This window comes from Felis catus, chromosome B2 (assembly GCF_018350175.1).
Source record: "Felis catus isolate Fca126 chromosome B2, F.catus_Fca126_mat1.0, whole genome shotgun sequence".
NCBI lineage: Eukaryota > Metazoa > Chordata > Mammalia > Carnivora > Felidae > Felis > Felis catus.
This window is the reverse complement of record NC_058372.1, coordinates 105822887-105849238: the sequence shown is the minus strand read 5'-3', so window position 1 is coordinate 105849238 and position 26352 is coordinate 105822887. Positions and strand designations below refer to the sequence as shown.

General features: G+C 40.7%; 1 protein-coding gene across 1 annotated transcript in view; it reads right to left on the bottom strand.

The window, feature by feature from the left end:
• NUS1 (NUS1 dehydrodolichyl diphosphate synthase subunit) overlaps positions 1-21614 on the bottom strand; it is a 31717-nt gene extending 10103 nt beyond the window's left edge. The window contains exons 1-3 of the mRNA XM_003986497.6: positions 21079-21614; positions 4500-4625; positions 3432-3581 (exon numbers count right to left, since the gene is read on the bottom strand). Coding sequence (XP_003986546.1) covers positions 3432-3581; positions 4500-4625; positions 21079-21493 — 691 coding nt within the window. The 5' untranslated portion in view covers positions 21494-21614. The remainder of the gene's footprint in view (positions 1-3431; positions 3582-4499; positions 4626-21078) is intronic.
• Positions 21615-26352: the final 4738 nt, after the last annotated feature.

Below are 26352 nucleotides of genomic sequence, written 5' to 3'. Positions count from 1 at the left end.
GATAAAAATTCTAGAAGGAAATAATGGTGACTTCGGGTTAGGGAAAGATTTCTTAGCTATGACACCAAATGCATGATTCACAAAAGAAAAAAATGATAAACTGGATTTCATAAAGATTAAATACTTTTTTTTTTAAGTTTTTATTTATTTATTTTGCGGGGAAGAGAGGGAGAGGCAAGGAGAGAGAGGAGGGAGAGAGAGTCCCAAGCAGGCTTTGCACTGTCAGTGCAGAGATCAAGGCAGGGCTCAATCTTGAACTGTGAGATCATGATGTGAGCTGAAATCCGGAGTCAGACACTTAACCAACTGAGCCACCCAGTCACCCAAAGATGAAATACTTTAAGGAAAAAAAAAGTAAGCCATAGATTGTGAGGAAATATTCATAAGTCATATCTTACTACTGAAAAAAAGATCTGTACCCCAAATATATAAAGACCTCTTAAAACTAAGTAAGACAACCCATTAAAAGTAGGCAGAATGTCTTGAACGGATATTTCACCAAAGAAGATACAGATGACAAATTAGCACATGAAAAAAGCTCAATGACATTAGTCATTAGGAAGATGTTAATTAAAACCACAATAAGATACTATTACATCCCCACTAGAATGGCTAAAATTAAGAAACAAAAACAAAAAACTGACAATACTATGCCTTGGCAAGGACATGAAGAATCTAGACTCCTCTACATTACTGGTAGAATATAACAATACTATAGCCTCTTTGGAAAAGTTTGGCAGTTTCTTAAAAGTTAAACATTCACTCAACCAACACAACCTAGCAATTCCATTATTAGTCATCTACCAAAGAAAGGAAAACATGTCTGCACAAAGACTCGTATGTGAATAGTCACAGCAGCATTATTCAAACAAACCTAATGCACATCAACTGGTGAATGGATAAACGAAATGTACATCCACAGAACTGAATACTATTCACCAACAGAAAGCAATGAACTACTAATACATGCAACATGAATGAACCTCAATAATATGCTGAGGAAAGAAAACAAGACATTGAAGATTATTTTATATGATTTCATTTATATAACATTTCTAGAAAAGATAAAAGTATAGTAAAAGAAAAAAAGCAGATATGTAGTTGCCTTGTATGCAAGTAGGAATGGTGAAGTTCACAATCATAAGCGAACTTTTGGGGGTAACAGTATTCAGGGGGTCTGCTTCTGTCAGATTAGTAAATTAATTTATGGACTGTGTACTTTTTCACTTATCGTGAGTTTGCCACCCCTGAAGGCAACACCTGGGCTCAAAACTTTGGCACTTCTCCATAGGCTCCCTGAAGGACCACCTTTGGTCCCTCTATCACTTTTAGGACACCCTCATAAATTACTCTATGGTTGGGGCCTTACAGAATCTGGGAAACAGTCAACATCCAGTAACCTACAATGAGTCCCTACAATGGTCTACTTTAAGTCTATTCACTCAGCCTAAATGCAGCCAGGCAATGAGAGAGAATACCAGAGTAGGGGAAGAAATGAGTAGTCAGTGAAAGACAGGAGTTGGTGAGACCGGAGGCCAGAGAGCAAATGTGCTGTATGATGAACATGTGTCAATGTGGAAGAAACAAGAATGGAGAGTCAAGTAAATGACTGAATTAGACCAAAAAAAAAAAAAAAAAAAGCATGATTAATAAGTAAGGTAAATGGAGACCCTATTTGAATGAACAAAAAATGTATGTCTGAAATTGCATAGCTATAGAAGCTATTAATGGACATAAACTTGTTAGAAGCATTGCCTTTCTTCAAAAGATCAAGGATGGGATGCCTGGGTGGCTCAGTTGGTTAAGCATCGGACTCTTGATTTTGGCTCAGGTCATGACGTACAAGTCCTGAAATCGAACCCCACATCAGGCTCTGTGCTGGGCAAGGAGCCTACTTACGAGCCTCCCCCCAACCCATCTCTCCTACCCTTCTGCCCACTCCCAAACAAAAGAAAATAACCCAAAAAACAAAAAAACAAAAGGATCAAGGATAATGCCAGTAAGCAGAAGGACCATAAAGTTGAAGCAAAAGGTTCCTAGGAGGCTCTACAGAGAATAAACAAATTAAAGGCTTTTATAAATAGTTGAAGGAAAAAAACCCTATAATGTTATATTTGGTATAACATGACAAACACAGTGAGTATATTTCATATCACATAACAGAAAGAACACTAAAAATAAAGTGACGAATGCTAATAAGATTATATTCTTGGGACTGCCTCCTAAATAGCTGTTAAATTCAAACTTAACAGATAGTTCAAACTAAAAAGAAACAGTAAGAGGAGTGCGATATTATAATAAAAAAAATATGTGTTTGGTCTCTGTCCAGGTTCCAAGCACAGAGCTCCTAAAATCCTTGGAATTTCCTGAATGATAGGAGTGAGAGGAGTATCTTGTGTTATTCGTAATAAGCCCCCTTCCACCACAGCTGAGTTTCTGTTAATGGTGACTCTGGGCAGGCCTCTGGATAGCTTTAGGATGGGAGCTAGTTGCTGGGGAAACCAGTCATGTGACTAGAGGGCTGCAACTTCCGGCCCTACCTTTCAACCTGCAGGTAGGGGAGAAGAGCTGGAGACTGAGTTCAATCCCTAATAGTCAATGATTTCATCAATCATGCTAACATAAAGGAACTTCCACAAAATCCCCTAAATGACAGGGTTCCAAAAGCTTCCAGGTTGGTAAATGCACTGAGGTGCTGAGAGGGTGATGAGCCCAGAGAGGTCACGGAAGATGACTGCATCCCCTGGCGATACCTGGCCCCGTATGCCTCTTACGCTGGATGGCTCCTGAGTTGTGTCCTTTATTATCAACTGGTAAACATAAAGTTTAGTCAAGTTCCTTCCTGAGTTCTGGGAGCCATTCTAGCAAATTAGCAAACCTTAGGAGAGAGTCATAGGAACCCCCTAGTTATAGGTAGTTGATCAGGTGGCCTGTACAGGTGGCATGAAAACTGCAACTGGCATCTGAAGTGGGGGCCGTTTTGTGTGACTGAGCCCTTCAACCTACAGAGTCAAACACTGTCTCTGGGTGGTTAGTGTCAGAAGTGAATTGAACTGCTGGACACCCATGTGGTGTCTGGAGAATTGGAAAACTCACGGTGTAGGAAAACATCCCACAGGAAGGCTGACAAGCAGAAGTCCGATATTCAAGAACATTCATCAGCCCCCCGCAAAATCCTCTTATATCCTCTCCTTTACCAGTAAGTTCTCTTGCAAGTGAGCTGACTACAAATCTCATTATCTCAAAATCATTTTCAACATGTGGGGCTTCAAAATTTCAGAAACATTACAAGTGTAACAACAACAACAACAAAATCAGGCTTTATAGTGCAAAAGGAACCCAGATGCTCTCCTTCATAGTGTACCCTCGTAAACCACGTACAGTTGTAGGACACAACTGAAAACATATATATTTGTCTATATATGACTTACTAAGTAAACTGCCAAACATATCTACATCCAAATCTGTGGATCTCTTTTGCTGCTGGGCTACTAACTGGCAAAAGTCCTGAGCAGCTCTCACAATATCTGCTTTTCCATCTTCTGGGGAGAGCACCTTCACTGCCGATTGGCAATTTAAAACTGAAAGAAAAAACAAACAAGTTATTAAAAAAAAAAATCCTGTTCCAGACATATTTCAAAATCTGTTTCAAGAAATATTCAGTTCAGACTAAAAATAAAAGTATAGTTCTTATAGTAAACATGAATCATTTAAGTCCTTCAAATTGAACATCAAAACATACTTATCTACTTTCCTCTGAAAGGACCCACACATCACATTTGTGTGTATATTTATATAGTACCTTCCTCTCAAAGTACTCAAAGACCTTGTATCTCTGAATAAATCCTCTAGAAAATAGGAATCATACGCTAGTTTACAATTTTCACTCACCTAAAATGCCATCTACAATCATAGTACAGTTAGCAGTAACACAAAAGATAAAAATGAAGAATATAGGGGAAAAAATGTGTTTCAATGAAACAGGTACTGTCTACCTTATCAGAATCTGATTCTGTGGGAGCTATTTTATAATTGACAGGATTCTAGGTACCTGACAGGAATGCCAAATTCTTGTCTATAGACAAGAATGCAAATTCCTTCTTGTCTGGTAGAGGTTCAATTATCTTCCCTCTAACCCAAAAGAAAAACCAGTTTTGCCTCCATTTACACATTCATTGCAATATTACTTACCTGTAAGTGTGTCCATCCTTTGGACTCTCTTTGAACTGGTTACAAAATCTGCCTGGTTCCTGCTTATTCATTAGTTAAATAAAATCTTTAACATGTGTGTATTTTTTAATATCTATGAAAGTCACGATTTTATCTTTTTCTGAAAATTCTTTGAAGAAGATGAAGAAAGAAAAATCTAAATCTGATGATAAAAGAAGCGTGACAATAAAGACTAACAGCGCAAAATGAATGAATGAGTGACAGGACCTGCCTTGAAACACAAAATACATCTGTGTAAGTTAGATACTCAATTTGCTACTCACGCTTACCTTGATCATCTTTGTCATTACTATTCGCAAACTCTGGTGAATATTTGGAACAATCTAAACCCAGAAGTTCCTGCTGTTGTTTTAAAATTTCATCCATTAATCTGGAATTATTTCTTTTGAAAATACCTTAAAAAGAAAAAAAGCAAGTAAATCCCAACTAGGTTAATTTATCCTCTTCAACAATTAATGGATGTTTGCTGTGAAAACATCACTGCACCCAGAACTGAACAAACTCCACATGAAGCATTGCTGACTATGCCTCAACCGGAGTCTAAAAGAAAAACAAAACAAAACTCTTAACATAAGAGTCTGGAGTCAGGCTAACATTAAAAAAAAAAAAAAAAAAAAAAGGATAGAGGTGACTACTTGGAGCCAATATGAGTATGATAAAAAATTTACACCTAGAAGGAAATTTTAAGCTATCTTTTACTTGAAATTTTCATTTACAGATTAAGAAACTGGGACCCAGAGTCCTTAAGAGACTTGTTCAAGAGTCTGTAACTGTGGCAGTGGTCCAGAGCCCTTATCTTGTGGACTCCCGGCCCAATGCACTTTCCTTGCAGACCCACTACGTGCATTCAATATTATTACTTCTATTTGATTCGTTGTTTTATTTATTTTTTATTTTTTTAATGTTTATTTATTTTTGAGAGACAGAGAGAGACAGCATGAACTGTCAGCAAAGAGCCTGACTGGGGCTCAAACTCATGAGCCGTAAGATCACGACCTGAGCCGAAATCGGACGCTCAACCGACTGAGCCACCCAGGCGCCCCGATTCGTTGTTTTAATGGTAAGAGGAACTATTAAGAATTATGTAGGGACGCCTGGGTGGTTCAGTCGGTTCAGCATCTGACTTCGATTCGGGTCACGATCTCACGGTTCATGAGTTCAAGCCCCGCGTTGGACTCTGTGCTGACAGTTCAGAGCCTGGAACCTGCTTTGGATTCTGTGTACCCCCTCTCTCTCTCTGCCCCTCCCCTGCTCATGCTCTCTCTCTCAAAAATAAACATTAAAAAATTTTTTTAAAAAGAGAATCATGTAGAAAATAGAATACACAAAAGTAACAAAATCAAAATTTAGTAAATTCCAGCAAAGCATGGAAATACACTACTACCTAAAACTGTTTTTGATCCTTCAACCATGCACAAAAAAAGCTAAAACTTTTAATGGCTATTATGTCATTGAAAAAGATGAAGTAACTATGTGGCATAAATTTAACATGAAACTAATGAAGAGAGTTCTAACTAAAAACAAGTGACAACTATTTAGCTATTTTCAGAGGGGCAGCTTTTTTACCGGTCATTGCCTTTTCGATCTTTACCAAGTGTTCCTACTCTGTACTCTCAGTCAGATCTGACTTTAAAGTACTTCAAAGATTTACTGGGAAAGAGAATATAGTTAAAAATATATAAAATAACACAATCTGGTGAATATGCTGTATACACATTATGTTGCTAGTCCATGTGTAATAGCAGTTCAAAGGTTAAAAAAAAAAGTCTCTTTTGGTAGGGAAAGCTTTGTAAAATAAGCAAGACTTGAGCTGAGCTTTCGGAAGTTAGAAAACTGAGCTTCAACCCTAGAAAGTTAAAGACGATGGAGAGGATATTTAGTTTGGGAAAATGTTTAAGAAAAAAACACTGAATACTCAAAAGACAGACAAATGTTGCTGGTGCAAAGGATTTGAGAAAAGGGGACAGACCTAATTTTCATTTCATGTTGCCTACGAAGTGGGTAACCAACAATTTCTAAGCCATGTGGGAGGTGGAAATTTATAACTTTAGGAAAACTAACCTGGCAACGGTATAGAGAAGGTCAGGCAGCAGAATACTGCAATAGTCCATTCGTAATTTGATGAAACAATGGAAGGAGTTCATTACAAAAGAACTGAGAGACTGAAAAGCATGACTTAATGAGAGGTGAACAGAGAAAATTCCATGGCATTGATCCTAGCTAAAAGAAAATAATAACTTTTGTTTAAAGTGTGGAATTTCTAGCAGAGAACTGGTTTGAAGGAAAACATAACCTTAAGTTTTAGACACCTGATGATAGAATATTTGGGCAGGGGTACTGAAAAAGTGATTAAGACACGTGAAGGAAGGACATTCAAAAAAGGTCATATAGGGACGCCTGGGTGGCTCAGTCCATAGAGCACCAAACTCTTGATCTCACGGTCATGAGTTCAAGCCCCACACTGGGTGTGGAGAGTACTTAAACAAAAAAACAAAAAACCAAAAGAGGTGATATAAGCACCATGTGGGTAGAGATCTTAACTGTGTTTGCTCACCAGGGGCTAGCACAGTGCCTGGCACAGAACAGACACTCAGCAAATAAATGTCTGCCGAAAGAAGGCAACAGTCAGAGACTGACTAGGAGACTTAAAAAGACCTCTTTAGGGTAAGTGACATTTCATCCAGCCCATGGAGAATTAGGAGAATTCTACAGGGGTAAAGCTGGGAAGGTAACATAACAAAAGATGGGGATACAGACACACATTTGGGAGTCACCTTCCTTAAGGTGAAGCCAGACAGACACACAAGAAGTGAAAAATAAGATCTGCAAAGGTAAAGAAGCATACGTGAAGAAGAGCAGGGGGCTAAGGCTGTGGCACCTTATGAAAGCCCACAGTCATAAGACCAAAAGCTAGGAAGTATAAAAGTGAACACTGTGTAGTACCCATATGCAAAGCAACAAAAAATACATAGTCCCAAAGACAAACAAAAATTTTAAAGGAAGGTGATTAATATCAGAAGCTATTGGAATAACAATGTTGAGGACAGCAATACTTGTACAACAATACAGATGTGTAGGATATTAACATTATGTTCAAGTCAGTCATAAAATTCACATGTATGACACAAAAGCATGTACTATAAGACAGCTACATGATACAGGCTTATTAATGTTACAAGACTTCCAGTTGTTTATGCAAGTAAAAAATAAAAAATGATTTAGACCACACTTTGGTCTATATCATAGATATAAATCATGGAAGGCATGCAAATGCAAGCTGGTGCAGCCACTCTGGAAAACAGGATGGAGGTTCCTCAAAAAACTAGATAGAACTAGAACTAACCTACAACCCAGCAATTGCACTACTAGGCATTTATCCAAGGGATAGAGGTGTGCTGTTTCGAAGGGACATATGCACCCTAATGTTTATAGCAGCACTATCAACAATAGCCAAAGTATGGAAAAAGCTCAAATGTCCATGGATGGATGAATGGATAAAGAAGATATGGGGTGTGTGTGTGTGTGTGTGTGTGTGTGTGTGTGTGTGTATACACACATACACTGGAGTATTACTCGGCAATCAGAAAGACTGAAATCTTGCCATTTGCAACTATGTGGATGGAACTGGAGGGTATTATGCTAATTGAAATCAGTCAGTCAAAGAAAAACAAATATCATATGACTTCACTCATATGAGGACATTAAGTGACAAAACAGATGAACATAAGGGAAACAAAAATAATATAAAAACAGGGAGGGGGACAAAACATAAGAGACTCATAAATATGGAGAACAAACAGAGGGTTACTGGAAGGGGTGTGGGGGGGGGATGGGCTAAATGGGTAAGGGGCATTAAGGAATCTACTCCTGAAATCATTGTTGTACTATATGTTAACTAATTTGGATGTAAATTCAAAATTAAAATAATAAAATAAAATAAAATAAAATAAAATAATAAATAAATTATGGAAGGCATATGAATTTCAAAAACAATGTAAAATCTCCACAACACTGCTAGAACATATGAACTTACTAGAATGTAGATTTATTCATTTTAATAGTAACCCACCACTAGGAACCCTTGCTTTTGTCTATTTACAGGACACTGATCCCTTCCTTCAATACTCCAAAGACCTATACTTCAGTGCTCACTAATTCACTCATCTCTGCCTTAGCTTCCAGATTAAAATAGAAACACATTTCAGGAACTCTTGCTCTCTCCAAATCAATGGATGACATTCTTTGTCACCAAAATGGTCACTACCTCTTTTCAATCTGTATCCTTTCCTTCTCAATCTTTCTGAAGTGTTACCATTAATGACCAAGCTGCTCCATTCTCAAAATTCCATCCTTACCCCACAACTTGTCTAAACTCCCTTTCTTGGTTCTACTCCCAGCCTGCACCTTGAATGGCCCCTTCTCCCTTTGCACTGAATCCTTTTCCTCTTCCCACTTCTAACTGGAAGATTACTCCTAGAATTGCTATCTCAGCCTTCTCCTTCTGTCCATGTGCTCCTCTTTCTCTGAGTCTAGTCACTCATGGGACTTTAAAACCACTCAGGGCTAGGACAAGGGTGAGATAAGTGAAGCAAAACTTAAGTTGGCATCAAAAAACTCTAAGATAAAGAATAACGCATTATCTTCAACAACTTAATGTAAAAACATCCCATGATGAACAAAACATTAAAATTTTAAGTAAAAACAAGGATCAGCATTTAATAATTCCAGTTCAGGGGCGCCTGGGTGGCTCAGTTGGTTAAGCCTTCTACTTTAGTTCAGGTCATGATCTCACGGTTCGTGAGTTCCAGCCCCACTTCTGTGCTGACAGCTGGAGCCTGCTTCGGATTCTATCTTCCTCTCTCTCTGCCCCTCCACTGCTCATGCTCTGTCTCTTCCTCTCTCAAAAATAAATAAACATTAAAAAAAAAAAAAAGAAAATTCCAGTTCATTGTACCCAGAAGTTCTGTAAGGATCTGAAACATACCTAAAACATAGCAGCTGATCTCTTAAAGCTAGTTCTCAGGGAGCCTGGGTGGCTCAGTCGATTAAGTGTCCGACTTCGGCTCAGATCATGATCTCACAGTTCGTGAATTCGAACCCCAGCTCTGGTCTCGCGCTGACAATGCAGAGCTTGCCTGCGATTCTCTCTCTCTCCCTCTTTCTCTGCCCCTCCCCTGCTCATACTGTTTCTCTCCCTCTCTCAAAATAACAAATAAACTTAATTTTTTTTTAAATAAAACTAGCTCTCAAACACTTATATCAAGTTTTTTTTTTTTTTTTAATTTTCTTAAATGTTTATTTTTGAGAGAGACACAGAGCGCGAGCAGGGGAAGGGCAGAAAGAGAGGGAGACACAGAATCAGAAACAGGCTCCAGGCTCTGAGCTATCAGCACAGAGCCTGACGCAGGGCTCAAACCCATGAACTGTGAGATCAAGACCTGAACCAAACTCAGATGTTTAACCGACTGAGCCACCCAGGTACCCCTATATCAAGTTTAAAAAAAAAATGGAGCAGTGCCATAACTGTAAAATTTATATGCACTTAGGAACCAAGCTTGGAAGGGAATAGGCTATATGACAACAGTGAATGTACAAGGGTGATAGGACAACAGGGGATTTAAAATGGTAATTGGGGTAAAACTATATAATTAAAAAGAAAAAAAACACCAGCCTTTTTTGTTGTTTTAGTTCCTTTTTTTTTTTAAGTTTATTTTTGAGAGAGAGAGAGAGAGAGAGAGTTTATGTGTGCATGCAAGTGGGGAAGGAGCAGAGAGAGAAGGGGACAAGGGATCTGAACAGGCTCTGTGCTAACAGCAGAGAGCCCAATGCAGGGCTCAAATCCAGGAACCATGAAATCATGACCTGAGCCGAAGTCAGACACTTAACCAATTGAGCCACCCAGCTGCCCCGTGTTGTTCTATTTCTAATAAAGGCATCACTACCTGCCCAGGCACCCAAACATCTTCTCTACTCTAGTATTTTCACTACCACTTCCAATGCCCTATTAACATGCTAAACCCATATACTCATCTACAGCAATACTTCCCCTATCCATTTCCATTTGTCCATTGTCCCCAACTGTTTCAAGTTTTTCTTTTTCATTAAAATATTACAATCACATGATCTTCCAATGGGTCTTCTTGCCCCTTCTAGCATGTATCACTAGATTGACAACCAGATTAATCTTTGGGTTCATCTTTAATCCTGACATATTCCAATTTAGGATCTTCAATGGCTCCCAAAATGCTTAATATACTAAGAACAAACTGCTCAGATCAGCATTAAGATTCCAGCCTACGCTTCCACACTTGGTGGGTGGAAATAATGTTTACGAAACAAATGAATTTATTTCTCTGTAGTACTCTGTCCCCAGCAAATTAGAACTGTCGTATATTCCCCTCAAAACATATGACATGAGCCCAACCTCCATCCTTTATGTTACTTCCCCAGCCCCACACCTACAAACTCTTCACAAGCCAGCTAAAATGTCACTTACTCTTAAGAGACTCTTCCCAATCCCCCAGCCAGATATGCCCCATTCCTCCTCTGACTCACCCTTACCTCCTCCAAATACACACATTTTGTTCAAACTCCATAATAAACAAGATTCTACTTTGTACCATAATTACAGCTTAATCCCCCTACTGAACTGTAGTCTTCCTTGTGAACTTCTGGCTTACTCATTTCTTTTCCCCTAAGGTGCCTTCCACATAGCAGGAGTTCAATGTTTATTTAATAAACTGAATTAATCAGTGCACAAAGTGCCACCTAACAACAAAACCTAAATGGATAGGTCACTAAGTGGAATTTTTAAGAAGTTTCCAGGAACCTCTCACAATAAAAACAGGCACTTCCTCATTGCATACAGGCAGAAATTCTGTTAAAAAGGAAGAATACACAGAGCCACACAGTTACCAAGTATCTTTCATAAAGAAGTTCATAAAGTTATTTTAAACACAACCTTTGTCTCAGCTAATTTGGATGGAGAAATTAAATGCACAAGTATAGTTTCTGAGAAGTGTATAGATAAAACAGAGTATCAGCAAGATGATTCCTGATCACTTACAGGTTGCCCCTTCCAGAAATCTGATTATATGCTGTGCTGCCTATCTCACTTACCCATAGGCAATACTATCAGCTTAAAATTTTCTTCAGGATTCAAAGTCTACACATACATACTCCTCATGATACACAAGAAATGCAGAAAGATATGAGTGCCTTTGTCTCTGATAGGCAATTCCTCCACTAATATCATAGTATGGTATTAGGCAAGTATTCATACTTGCAGAGCTCTTTTTCTCATATCACACTTCATCTTGTTTGCCTTCACAGAATCTAAACTAACGCCAAAATGGTGTAATAAAAGAAACTATGACAAAAGTCATTTTATGTAAAAGGAAGTTGAGACTACATTCGCTCAGAAATAACTGACCTAAGGGAAAAACATTTGTGAATACATTTTTCAGAAAATCGTAATTATACAGTAATAAGCTGGAATAATTATTTTAAACCATCCTTTCACAGATGAGGAAAGAGACCCAAAAAGGTCAAGCAACTATCCTTGGCCAAGAGTCTAAGATTTTGGCCTGGAATCCAGGTCTCCTGGATTCTAATTATTCAGTTCAGTAACTATTTCTAACATTGATAAACCAATGATGCTAAACCCACTTTACTAATACACCCATTAAATTCTGAATTCCCCTCCCTAAAAGTTGAACTCTATTAAATATATAAAACTGGCCTTTTTACAAATAAGCAGTATCTTTGGAAAAAACTAGAACTAGAGCTCTTTTTTAAAAGACTCTTAAGGAGGTTTCACAGGGCTGACAGTTATTTGAATTAAGAAAAAATAAGTTTGGGGTGCCTGGGTGGCTCAGTCAATTAAGTGTCCAACTTCAGCTCAGGTCATGATCTCACATTTGTGAGTTTGAGCCCCATGTCGGGCTCTGTGCTGACAGCTCAGAGCCTGGATCTTGCTTAGGGTTCTGTGTCTCCCTCTCTCTCTGCCCCTCCCCTGCTCATGCTCGCTCTCTCTCTCTCTCTCTCTCTCAAAAACAAATAAACATTAAAAAAAGTTTTATTAAAAGAAAAAAGAAAACATGAGATTTTGCAATAATGATTTCAAGAATTTTATATTTTGTTGCTCTACAACTATACCTCATGTATTCTCAATTTCCTAAGTGTAAACTGTGTGTGTGTGTGTGTGTGTGTGTGTGTGTATACATAATATATATAAGAGAACTATCTTTTAAAACATGCACATGCACACAAACATCTACAATTTCCATAAAAAAATAAATAAAATATTATGCCAGAAAAATTGGACCTCAGAAAGACTACAATGTTTTTAGTATTTCTTGACAAACATTAGCTACACACTTTTGGGGCCAAATGTAAACTTCTCATATTCTAAGAAATATCTATTTTGAATTCTAGTATTAAAAACTACTTAAGACGCTCAACATTTAGACAATAAGGTAACCATTCATCCTAAACTGAATATTCCCTAACCTCATCACCATAACACTTCCAGTTTTTAGTGTTTCCTAGTCTTTGTTCCCACCCATGTATAATACTGGCCTATATGATTATGCAATTTTATATCCTGCGTTTTTCATTTATATAACATGTATTCTTCCTTGGTGCTAATCTCATGATTATTATAACAATTGCATTATTTAACAGAAAAGCCTTTGCTGATTTGTTCCAGCTCGCAAAATATAAAAATCAATACTTCCAGGACTAAGATTACTACTAGAGCTATTGCATATTCTCTCAGCATTTAGGTTTTCATCATATTCAAGGAAAATAAAATATATTGCCAATATAATTGGTGAACATAGAAATTAAGTGGAATGAAGGGCATCATATGAGGCCAGGCAAAGGGGTAATACAAAGGGGTCTGTGGGCCTTGGTAATGAGCTGAGAAAACATTCCAAGTACAACAGGAAGCCGTTGGAAGGTTTTACTCAGAGCTTAAATGACGTTATCAAGAAAGATCACTTTGCTGGTGAGTAAAGAATGGATTATACAGGGGCCAGAATATAAACGAAGACCAATCAGGTGGCTACAGCAATAATCCAGGTGAAAGATAATGATAACTCAAACTGAGGTGGCTACAACGAAAAACCAAAACAAGTATCCAATTTGGAACATATTCTAGAAGTAGGGCCAGGGAGGCCTGTTGGTAGATTATAGGTGGAATGTAATGTAAGAGACTCACAGAAGACATCTACGTTTTTAGCTTGAGCACTTACTAGTATGTTTTAAGATGGGAAAAACTGTGAGAGAGGTCTGAGGGGAGTGAAATTCGAGACATGGTTTGGACATGTTAAGTACCTGAGATGCCTAATAGAAGTAAACCTGTTAGGCAGTGAATTAGATATAGGAATCTGGAATTATGGGAGAGATAAGGACTGGAGATACAAATCTGGGTATGAGCATTTAAAGGACTTTTAAAATGATAAGGTTAGAGAAATCATCTGGGACAGGGGTCAGCAAACTACTGCTGTGGGAACACAGCCACATCCATTCTTTTATGGCTGCTTTTTGGCCTCACTGGCAGAGTTGAGTAGTTTTCACAGGAACCCATAACCCACTAACCTAAAATATTTACTAGCTGGCCCTTTAAGAAAAAGTTGTTGACCCTTGACCTAGGAGATAGCAAGAACAACAGAAGGACAAAGGCATATATGCAGCACAATACTCTAGGACACCCCAACATTTAGAAGTGAAAAAAATGAGAAGCCAGAGGCTCAGAAGGAACACATAGCAAGACAGGAAGAAATCCAAGCATACGTACGTTTCAAAGAGAGTCGAATTAAGCATGCTCTATCCACCCATTCGATCATATGCTATATTCAGGTACCTTACTGGAGTCCTTTGAAATCTTTACTATACCAATTGAAATGACATTTTAGAATTATAGGTTTCAATATAGTCTACTCTTTCACTCAACTCATGCACACGTTAACTGGCTAATACACCCATGACATACATACTTTGTTCAAATTCAGGAAAGCAAGTAAGGAGTTTAATTAGACAAATATTCAGTCAGCAAATCTTATCTCTATTCCTTAAATCCTGCTTCTTCTAAAATTTATGTGAAATGAATAATCAATTCCATAAAATGAGACTTTTAAAGCACATATTTAACATATTTTCTTTTAAATATGAAATTACAGGGCATTAGGTGGCTCAGTCAGTTGAGCATCCGACTTCACCTTGGGTCATGATCTTGTGGTTCGTGAGTTCGAGCCCCATATCAGGCTTTGTGCTGACAGCTGAGAGCCTGGAGCCTGCTCCAGATTCTGTGTCTCCTTCTCTCTCTGCCTCTCCCCTCCCCCCAAAATACACAAACATTAAAAAAAATTAACTGAAATTAGAATTTTTACCATGGTTATTCCCTCCTTTCTACAGAAACAGACTTTAAGATATAACTAACATCAAGTATTTATAAGGATACAGGAAGGGAAGACAGAAAAGTGAGATAAACACTAAAACAATCTCTCCTAGTTATAAAGCATCTCATCAGCTATGGAATTAATGTAATACTTCTTTAAAAATAAGTGCCTGTCCTTCAAAATGGCCTACCTTTTTTCCTTTTAAACTAGACACTTAAGTAAGTTACCTAGTGGCTACCTTCATTTAATTTCTCTAACAATCCATTTACAAAACTATCAGAGGCAATCTTCAGAGAAGAAAATATAATACTTATGGAGCAATTATTTAAAATTAAAAAAAAAAAACTACCATTAAAATTTTATATGACTAAAGCAGTCCTAAAAAAAACAAATCTTATACACCATTAAACAGTTTTATTTCAAGAGAGAGCCCCAGGATTAGGAATCAGCGTGTTGTAGCAGGGAAGGTATGTGTGTGATGGCGGCACAGCATAATGGAACGAGTGTTATGTTTCAAGTCCCAGCTCTTCAGCAGGATAGGTGTGTAAAATTAACAAGCCATGTGGCCTCTCTCAGCCCCTGGGTACACATTTTAAAAATGAGAGTATCTTCACAGACTCTGCTCACCTGACAAAGAAACAGTTCAGTACAGAGCAGGAGTACCATGATATTAGTTTAGTTGATTAAAAAAGTGTCCTATGGGGCGCCTGGGTGGCTCAGTCGGTTGGGCGTCCAACTTTGGATCAGGTCATGACCTCGTGGTCTGTGGGTTCAAGCCCCGCGTCAGGCTCTGTGCTGACAGCTCGGAGACTGGAGCCTGCTTCTGATTCTATTTCCCTCTCTTTCTGCCCCTCCCCTATTTGTGCTCTCTTTCTCTCTCTCTCAAAAAATGAAAAAAATTTTTAAAAATTTTAAAAAAATAATAAAAGCGTCTTATCACAGGATGAACGTTTATATTAGTGGTAGGAAGAAAATTCTATTTGCCTTCATATTATGTTACAAATCATTTCTATCACCTGTAGATAAGTACCACTTTACCGAGGCTTTCAGATGACCTAACATAATTAGGAACAGTACTAAAAGTGACTATTGTAGTCCCATTCTCTTAGGAGTGTAAGTCAGTATAGCAAAATGGTTAAGTATAAAAGCTTTGGAATAAGATTTAGTTCAAATTCTAGACCTGTTCCTTACCAGATATAGGTTCTTAGCTTTCTCAGTCTCAGTTTCTTGATTTGTAAAACTGCTAAGGGTTTAACGGACTTCTTTGCACAGAAAGAATTCAACAAAGACTAATTATTCCTATTAAGTAAAGGTTTATTTTCATAAATAGATCCAGTACTATGGTTAACCAGAAGGGTACTCAAGAGAAGGTCATTTCAAAAGTTGCCAAAAGCAGAATAAAGCTTTTCAAAGTCAGCAAAACCTGGGGTTGACAGGTAGCTAACTCTCTGGCACAAAATGAAGACAACGTTCCAGGATGCTAGGATATATATGAAATTATGTACAAGATGTGAACTACACAAAGGTGAAGATTAGGAACAGATGTTGCCTTCCATGAGTTTCCACATGAGGGAAGACAAGTAGCCTAGTTTGTACTGCTCATTGTGTCAACATGTAATCACAGTACAAGTGGATTTTCAACCCTCCTTCCAACTCTGTATTTCAACATAAGGAGAACAAGAAGTATTTAGTAAGACCATGCTTCCCAACAGCACCTCCGTCAGTGTGCCAAATATGTAACTAGGGGAAACTATGTTCGTTTCCTTCCATTATTCTAAGGTTCCTGGGTACTTGTGCTCAGAAACAAATTACACGGAGAACACCAACCTACCTACACGCTGTAGGAGAAGCAAAGATGAGAAGGATGGACAGTATCTGTGGAGCCTAAATCTAGTAAGAAAATTGAGGCACATATATATGATTACTATTTTAGAAAATCTAAATACCTTTCAAGATGCAAAGTTCTCAGGAGATTCAAGAAAAGAGCAAGATTAGGAATGGAATAGTCAAGAGAGACTACATAAGAGGTGACAGGATAGACTTACAAGGATCAATGACAGCCTTCTGACAGGTAGACAGCCATTTGTCAGGAAAAGGAGAAGAGCCATTCCGGGGAGTAACCTAAATGTGGATCAAGTAACATCAAGTAACCTAAATGTGGATGAGGCAAAAGGTATATAAAATGTGAGAAGTAGGTTAGGGAAGCCGTGAGTACACTGGACAGACATTTTTAATGCCAGTGTGAGAAATCTCTACCCAAAACCAATTTCAGAAGACACCTAGTACACATTTACAACTACGGAAGTAACACTAGAAAGAGGATCGTGAAAGATTTCTGTTTGCTTGTTGCTGGATCCTCACACGGAAGGCAATGCCTTATCCTAGATCACTCCAATTTATAACGAGCAATACTAAAACCCTACCCAGATTTCCTCATTCATGACAAGGAACATGAAGAATGAATACTTTGAGGCAAGGCAAGCAGCAGAGTATCCCTCAATTTGTGTTAGGGTCAAACTTCAAGGCACAAAGGCAGTATATAGGCAGTTGGGTAAAAAGAGATGCTCAGGTCCCACTCCCCTAATTCAGTCTGATCAGTAATTGTGTTGAATCTGTAGTTTTTACGAGTATTCCCAAAAACTCATTCTCAGATGGTCCACAGGCCACATTTTGAAAAGTACTGCCCTACAGCAAGGTCCCCAACATGGCACCAATATAACTGGGCCGAAGAACAGGCTTCATCATTGAAGATGAATAATACATACCCAGATAATGTGGAGCCCAGCATACTTCAAGTGAGATCCAGGCCAGCACAACGCCCCTAAGGTGGTAAAGTCCCTGAACTCCAGGTTTTGTGCCATCCCAATTATGGTCATTTCTTCAATTATAATCATGTAGACAAATTAGGCGAACCTCTTTACTAGAATTCTGGGCTTAAGAAATCCTGAGAAAACAACTCCAATTTCTAATATGTGAAAGAATTACTGGCAGAAATTATTACAATCAAGAAATATGGCAGGTAAATGAAAATAAAAAGTTCAGTTTGCTGGCAGTCTAACCAAAGTAAATATCAAGGGGTTTTTTAAGTCCAAGAATAAAATATAATCTAGATTCAATTATAATTAATTAGAATGAATGCTTACTTAAACTCAAATTTTTAAGTGACAGGGTACAGGACAGGGAAAGATGTAAGAAGGTACAGTAGCTCGTCTCCAAGATCCCTGCCATCAATCCCCCTGCCTAACCCCCATCCTTCCCACACTTGTCTCCCTTGCACCTTTCTGGATAAGCTATTTTCTCAATGAGAGGTAAAGTCTATTTCACCATTTTCTTGATTTGGGCCAGACCTGGGATGTCTCAAACCAAGAGAGTACAGCAAAAGTAACACTGCATGGTTTCCTAAGCTAAGTCAAAGAAACCGTGTAAGCTTTGGCCTTTGGCTAGGTCTTTGAGAACTTTTTCTGGGAGAAGCCAGCTCTACCATCTGACTACCCTGAGGCCACTATTAATGAGGAAGCCTAAGCCTGTCAGGTAGAAAGACTGTGTGAAGACAGATGACCAACCTGCCCTCATCTATTCCAGCCATTACAAACCAGGTATCAGACTCATGACAAGAAATTTTTACGTCCTGGCCACTATCTGACCACAACCTTATGAGTGACCAACCCCCAAAAAGAAATGACCAACTGAACTGAGTCAACATATAAGCTGTTGTTTTAAAACACTATGCCCCGGGGTAAATAACTGGAACAGTCACGGAAACCTTCACCCTACCGCATTTCTCAAGTTTTCTTTATAAGAACTTGCTTATATTTACTGCTCCCCACAGTCCTCGGCACCGTTGTTAAGGCTTGTCTGATAGGAACGCCACCCAAAGGGAATTCCCTAGTCACATACAGAGCAGGGAGGGAGAGAGAACACTGCTGTTCATGCTAATCCAAATTCTACCTACTTTGGCAAAGCCTAGCTCAAGTGTCACCTCCTTCCTTATCAGGGGCATATGGGGGTGACCCTGCTTTGCAGGGATTTTTCTTTCCTTAAATAAAGTCTCTGCCACTCCCTTAGCATCTATATATTGGCTTATATTAATTTTTGGTAGATATCCTTGAGATACTTTAACTTTCTTAAGAAACACAAGTTCTTGTATCCCTTTGTATCTCAGTGCTTTACACCATAAGGTACTCAATAGATGTGGCATTTGTGAATATGTCAATAGGACTTTTTTTAACTTATAAAGAAATGGGTTTAAATAAAAGTCTGTTTGGGAAAACTAAATAAAGCGTAAGTCGCTACACCTCCCCTGAGAAGGACAACTTTTCTCACATATCCACAGGTCGTTTCCTCACCTCTTTCAGGTCAATACTCAAAAGTCAACGAGGCTTTCCTTGCCCACCCTACTTAACGCTGCACCCCACCATTGCCTTTCAACATTCCCATTCCCTGTTTCATTTTTCCTCATTTCACTTATGATCTAATTTACCACTCTTTTACTCTTATATAATATTTGTCAGGCTTCCACTAAAGTGTAAGTTCCATGAGCACAGGGATTTTTGTCTGTTTTGTGCACTGGTGTACCCCATGCCCAAACGAATACCTGATAGTTAATAGACAGCCAACTGTCACTGTTGAATGAATGAATGAACACCAAGAATGGGTACGTCAAAAGTCTCTTATTTCAAACAATGAAATTATCCCCTTAAAAATAATGAAAACTGCTTTTACAGTTGGGCACAAAGTGCCCTATGTCAATTCCCTGGAAATAACCTTAAAACTCCTTCAGGTTTTCAGTCAATACCTGGTTAGCTTGACTTCTCCCTGTTCATCAACAATCACTTTTCTTTTAGCAAATATGGCACAAGATATTTCTGGACCATATCAGCAATTCAAGAACAGGAATTATCAGAAGATGAAAGTGTTGCAGTATTACAATCTGTAGGCACAGTCACCAACTTAAACTATTTAGCTATATACATCTGCATTTCCTACTAGAACGTAAAGGTACTTGCTTTAAAAGAATCACCCGTATATAAGGGATTCACTTATAAGTTAATTCACCCTATTGTTTAATGGCTTTGACTGATTTCCATTTCTGCTTCACTTGTTTCTTTCCCCACACAGTGTTTCTGTTGCATTGGTTTAAGCAAAGACTGGGTTGCTTCCTAACAGTCCTGTATTTCTATTGGTCTGCTCAGTTCTTTGGCAAGTTCCATAAAATGTCAGCCCCTATTAAACTTTACCCTACAGGTTATATCATCAGTTGATAATGACAGACTACTGAGTCACTATATTCCTTGCTGACTGCACGGAAGGTGACAGGTCAGTCAAAGATTACTCTAATACCCTGCAAGAGTTCCTGTCTGACCTTGACGTACCCTTTCGGACAAAACCCTGCACTTACACCTGCCTATGTGACAAAGATTTAAAGGAAAAAAAAAAAATCAAACCGTAGCGTCTGTGGAGCATACCAGTAATTTACGTTACTGAACAGAGAAGAAAACATTAGTTTTCTTCCCTTCATACCCATACACCTAAATCATTGTTATCGTCACATCTTTATATCTAAGGAAGAAAAATGACACTACTTTCAGGATCTGACTGAAATCCAAACCTGCCATTTAGAGCCTTCCTCAACCTGACCTCCTAGTCATCATTTCAGTCCAAAGGAAAGCCCATTTCCTCTGCATGAACTTCTCAAATTCCTCCAATTCAGAATTAGTCTCCCCCATTCTCATCGTGGTTACTTACTCCCAACACTTCCTGCTATTCACCAACAAGTTACTTATGTACCTACTCCCCTAAACCTGAGAATCCATGGAGTTAAAAGTAAGATTACACGGAATGTGCTTATTAGCACAGTGCTTAAGGTTTGTAGCCACCCAATAAATGGTGAATTCTCGTACTTAAAAAATTCCCCATGGTTAAATGCATTCCCTCAATCAAACCTTAAAAAACGGCAATTACTATATCAAGTACTGTGTTAGCCACTACGGATCAACGATTGCACACTATCCCAGACCTCTGAAGACACACGTGACTATTTTCATTTTGCCTATCCAGTCTCTCACACACTTTTTGTAAGCCCAGTTCAAACGCTACCTGCCCCCAACCACTCAGCTCATGCGCCTTCACAGACTAGCAATGATTTAAGAGCAGTGCCTTGAATCTCTCTGAAGAAACAGTGTAGTAAAAAACACAAACAACAAAAAAGGTTGGGGCGGAGGGCAAATAACGTGGAGAAGCGCAGATGTTGGTGTTTGTGTTCAATAAAGCTTATCTCCCTTCCTCGAAAGCGCTAGCACCGTAATTTGCCCTGAAGGGCCGTGGGATGGGGCAACTGGAAGAGCAGGGAGCGCTGCGGTACGCGGCGCGCCGCGGATACACCTGCCGGATGTGCGGTCCCCCCCGACGGAGACGCCCGGGTCCCCCTACCCGCGCCGGACCTCACCTTGGTGGTCGTAGACGCTAATGTAGGAGATGCCCACAGCCATACACCACACCACGAGGCTCGCGATGTCCGTGAAGCTGGGCTCCTGCTCCTCTTCGGTGACCACCAAACCCATGTGCACTGGCAGCTTCTCCAGGGAACGGCCGTCCGCGCGCCAGCGCAGCCGGGGGTGGGCGGCGGCCGGGCCCGGCCTCCCTCGCGGATGCCGGTGGTGACGGCGGTTCCTGCCGACAGCCGGGGGCTTGCGGAGCGTGAAGCCGAGCGGCGCTAGGACCGCGGCAGAGGCGGCGCGGCAGCAGCGCCGCCAGATCCAGTTCCAGGTGCCGAACCGAACGCGGAGCCAGGAGGTGAGCGTGCGGTGCAGGCAGAGCAGAGCGTGCAGCACCCGCCACACCAACTCGTACAGCCCCGTCATACTCCCGTGGCGTCCAGGCGCCCTCTCCTCCCGCCCTCCCACACCCGCGGTGCGACGGCTTCTTATCCAGCCCTGCGGCCGGCGCGGGCCATCACTCCACGTTCCCCCGCCCCCCACGCCTGAACCCCTTTCCACTGCCAACACCTCACCTCGCCCCCGCCGCCATCTTCCTCCTGCCTCGGCAGCCCCGCCCCCACTAGTACATGGACAGTTCTGATTGGTCGATGCGGAACTCTGACGCGACTTCTGAGTCCGAGGATGTGGCCTAACCAGACGCCGCGAAGGAGAGCGCGCTCCTGGGAACTAAGCGGGTTGGGGACCGAGGGCGCCCCCTAGTCGTGTGGAGAACGAGGAACAGACGCCGCCAACCCTTGCCCGCAGGACTCGACAGAAAGGCACTTGTCTTCAAGGTTGGAATGGGCCACCTCAGGCACTCCGCGTCCCTCGAGGCCTTGGGCGTCTTCTACTGCCTGTCTCCTCGCACGGCCCGCCAGAAACGGTTTCTAAGGGGTAAAAGTGGCCCAACTGGATTACATTACATTGCAAACGCCAGAAAGAACCTAGGAACAGAAGGTAGCCCTCAGCAAGTGCTGATGTAGGGGGTCAACGAGGGTCCTGGAAAGGAGGGGTGCGGAGACAGAAGCGTGCGCCTTACGGAGGTCCTGCTCCCGTTCTTTAATCAAACCTTGTACCTGAGGCTAATTCTTCCCAAAATGTGAATGAGGATCTTTAGGAGTGCTCTTGAAACATAATTCTGCCTATGTCCTCCCCCTCTAAGTGGAATCTTTACTGGCTGTCCATTGCTTAATACAGAAAAGGGGGTTCCGCGGCCTGGCAGTCCAGTCAGTTTATTGTTTTGTTGGTTCAGCACGCGATCGCTGACTACCAGCATGACCGACCTGAGTAACCTCTCTCTGGTGGAAATTGCCCATGCAGTGACATCATCCCCTTCACACAGGCTCATGTTCCAGCCCATCTGGACCACAAAGTATTCCTCCAGGCCAGTTCTGTACCTGCAGGAGTTCTGTACCTTTTTTGCCCCCTTTGTTCTCTTGCCTTCTCCTTAATCCCTGTTTCCCAAGTAGGTGTTGCCCGAGCCCCAACCCATTTCCCGAGCATCATCGTACAGGCCACGTCCTCAGTGAAAATTCTCTTGATCTGCTAGCCTGAAGTCATTTCTTCCTTGTAAATCTCACCACTGTTTGCAAATTTCATGGCACTACTTATTACACTTTCCATTTTCATATTCAGTTTACCCCTGAGGAATATAGTGGGTTAGGCTGCCAAAACTCCCCTCCCCTCAGTCAAAAATCCTCATATAACTTTTGACTCCCCCCAAACCTAACTATTAACAGCATACTGTTGACCAGAAGCCCTACCAGTAGTACAAACACTGGATTAACACATATTTTGTATGTTATATGTATCATATCCCTTATTCTCATAATAAACCTAGAGAAAAAGAAAATGTTATTAAGAAAATCATAAAGAAGGGGCGCCTGGGTGGCGCAGTCGGTTAAGTGTCCGACTTCAGCCAGGTCACGATCTCGCGGTCCGTGAGTTCGAGCCCCGCGTCAGGCTCTGGGCTGATGGCTCGGAGCCTGGAGCCTGTTTCCGATTCTGTGTCTCCCTCTCTCTCTGCCCCTCCCCCATTCATGCTCTGTCTCTCTCTGTCCCAAAAATAAATAAAAAACGTTGAAAAAAAATAAAAAAAAAATCATAAAGAAGAGAAAATACATTTATCAAAAAAAATGTATCAAAAAAAATCCAGTAGGAGTGAACCTGCACAGTTAAACCTGGGTTGTTCAATGTGAATATATATATAAATATATATATAAATATAGATAGATATTTATATATATATATAATATTGCATGTTACATATAGCATGTATAAAATAATTGCATTTTTGTAATGCCTACCTAGTCTGTTCTCTCAAGCCCTTTTTCCCACGGGAAACATCTGTTAACTTCTTGGCCACATACCTTAGTGTTTCAGTCATTGTCACTTTTTGGACTAGTCTCATTGTCCAAGACTCACTTCATTTTATTTCTTTATTTTTAAGAGATGTTTGAGAGTTTTAATGTTCATTTATTTTTGAGAGAGAGAGAGAGAGAGAGAGAGAGACAGAATCCAAAGCAGGCTCCAGGCTCTGAGCTGTCAGTACAGAGCCCGACACGGGGCTCAAACTCACAAGCCGTGAGATCATGACCTGAGATGAAGTGGGACACAACCAACTGAACCATCCAGGCTCCCATCACTTCACTTTATTTTGAAACTGGAGGGACACCTGGGTGGCTCAGTCGGTTAAGCATCCGACTTCAGCTCAGGTCATGATCTCATGATTCATGAATTCGAGCCTGTTCATGGGTTCAAGCCCCATATCGGACTCTGTGCTGACAGCTCAGAGCCTGTAGCCAGCTTCAGATTCTATGTCTTCCTCTCTCTCTGCCCCTCCCCTGCTCATGCTCTGTCTCTCAAAAATAAACGTTAAAAAAAGAAACTGGAATCTCATGTCCATGTCAAAGTTTTTCTCCCTTTGGCAGTTCAGCCAGAGGGAGTAAGGGCTAAGCACCAGGCACGCCCTTCACTCCCTTCTACATCTCTCCGGTCCCTTTGTCTGGTGATGGAGACACCAGAGGGAGGAGGGAGAGAGGAAAGGCAGTAACCAGGAAAGCCTGCAGTCTTCTTCCTCACTAGCCATTGCTGTTTATGTGACTACAGGATGCTCTGCTAAGGAAGCTCTTCAGGCACCAGCATCCTTCTGAAATTTGGCTGTGTATTCCAAAGGACAGCCCCCCCCACACACACACACGGCTACATTTCTCTGTTCTACTCACCTCTATGCCCCAATGTTTGCCACTTCTGACAAGACTAGAGACATCAGTCTCATCTCTCCATGGTCAGCTCTCAGGTCTGCAGGCACATGCAGGCTGCAACTTTTGTACTTCCTTGAATTGCAAACTTAAGCAAAGGGGTTCTAGCTCCATTTCTGTCTGACAGTATCCCACCCCACCCCCCAACATGCAGACCCTGCGTCCTGTCCTCAATTGTTTGTTTTTTTCCTCCAAGAGTAACCGTAGGTAGGGTAACAGGTCTCTTGACTTCAGAATGTTCAGCCTCCTGAAAGGAGATAGGCAAGGGCTCCCCCCTTTTCTTCTTTGCCATCTTTCAGTAGGCTGAGAATGGAAGTGTCAAATTCCAGCTACTTCTCTGCCCTTAGAAGGAGCTGGATTTGGGGGCACCTGGGTGGCTCGGTTGGTTGAGCGTCCGACTCTTGGTTTCGGCTCAGGTCGTGATCTCCTTTTTGTGAGTGCGAGCTCTGCGTCTGGCTCTGCACTGCGGTGCAGCGTCTGCTTGGGATTCTCTCTCTCCCTCTTTCTCTGCCCCTCCCCTGCACGCACTGTCTCAGTCTCTCTTAAAATAAATAAACTGAAAAAAATTAAATAAAAAAGTAGGAGGTAGATTTGATGCCTGTTGTTTTCTGCCACAATTCTGGAACAATAGGAAAACATATTATCTTATTATGTATATCCATTCAATCCAAAGCTTAAGGACTTGTCTCTTTTCTAAAGAATTTCTAATTTTGTCACTTGTGAAAAAAAGAAAAAAAAGCAATGAATGTGGCACTTTTAGGAATGTTAAGTGTTCATAGAAATAAGGTATAATATAAAATTTGAACTTCTTAAGCATAATTCCACCCAAGTTCTACCCAAGTTCTACCAGGGACAGATAAATGCAGAAAGAATTCTACAGCCTCAGAAATATGGTAAGTCTCAAACATTATGGGGACAAGCATGCTGTGATTCCAAGTATATGACATTTTGATATGTCACCTCGACATCCTCGTTATATCTCAGTCAGGTTCTGATGCTTGCTCTCTCTCTTCAAACTGTTTTTTGGGTTTTTGTTTTTGTTTGCCATTTAGAATGCCTTGTAATTTTTATTTGGTGATTGGACATGATGTACTGGGTGGAAGGAACCGTCCTTTAGTAATGTGGTGTCAAGGTGCAGAGGGTGGGAAGCGTTCTGCAATCCTATGATCAGGTCTCAGTCTTTTAGTGAACCTTGTGCCTCTGGTCTGTGAACTCACAAGTATTTTTCAGTTCCCTAATCCACCCCCCGTCTTATGTGGGCCAGGATGACTAGACAGGGCTGGCATTGGGTATTTCCCTTCCCCGTAGATTGGATAAAACCCCAATAATTTAGACTGTGGTAAAATAGTTTCTCTTGAGAGTACCCCCTGTTAAGAAGAACAGAATGCTCTGGCATCTTTCAAAATGGCTCTTTTTCTCCTCCTCCTGTCAGAAGCATGAGGAGATTTTTTCCCCCTAATAGTCACTGGAGAACCTGGTTGAGTTCCTGAAGGTGAAGCTTACCTAAGTGTGGGGGACCTCCTGTGTCTGCCAGCCCCTCCAGAGCTTTTAATTCTCAGACTTGTCCACTCTGAGCCTCTAGCAATTACCCATCACAGGTCAGATTTTTCTGCCATAGCACAGGTTCCTGCAGAGGCCTCTGCTCAGGGCTTTCTGCTCCTGTGATTCTCTGCATTCACCTGGCTCTCTAATTGGGATCTCACTTTCTCTTATGGATCAAAAAAGAGTTGTTGATTTTCGGTTCATTCAGCTTTTTTATTTGTGGTTGCAACAGATTGACAACTTCCAAGTTCCTTACATGGTGAATCATAAACTATAAGTCAACTATGAGTTTTTAAAAAGTTGTTAGAACACAGCCACATTCATTTATGTATGAATTGTACAAATATGTACTCTTAGGTCATTTACCTTAAAAGTTGACCAACCTGGAGTGCCCGGGTGGCTTCGTGGGTTCAGCATCCGACTTTGGCTCAGGTCATGATC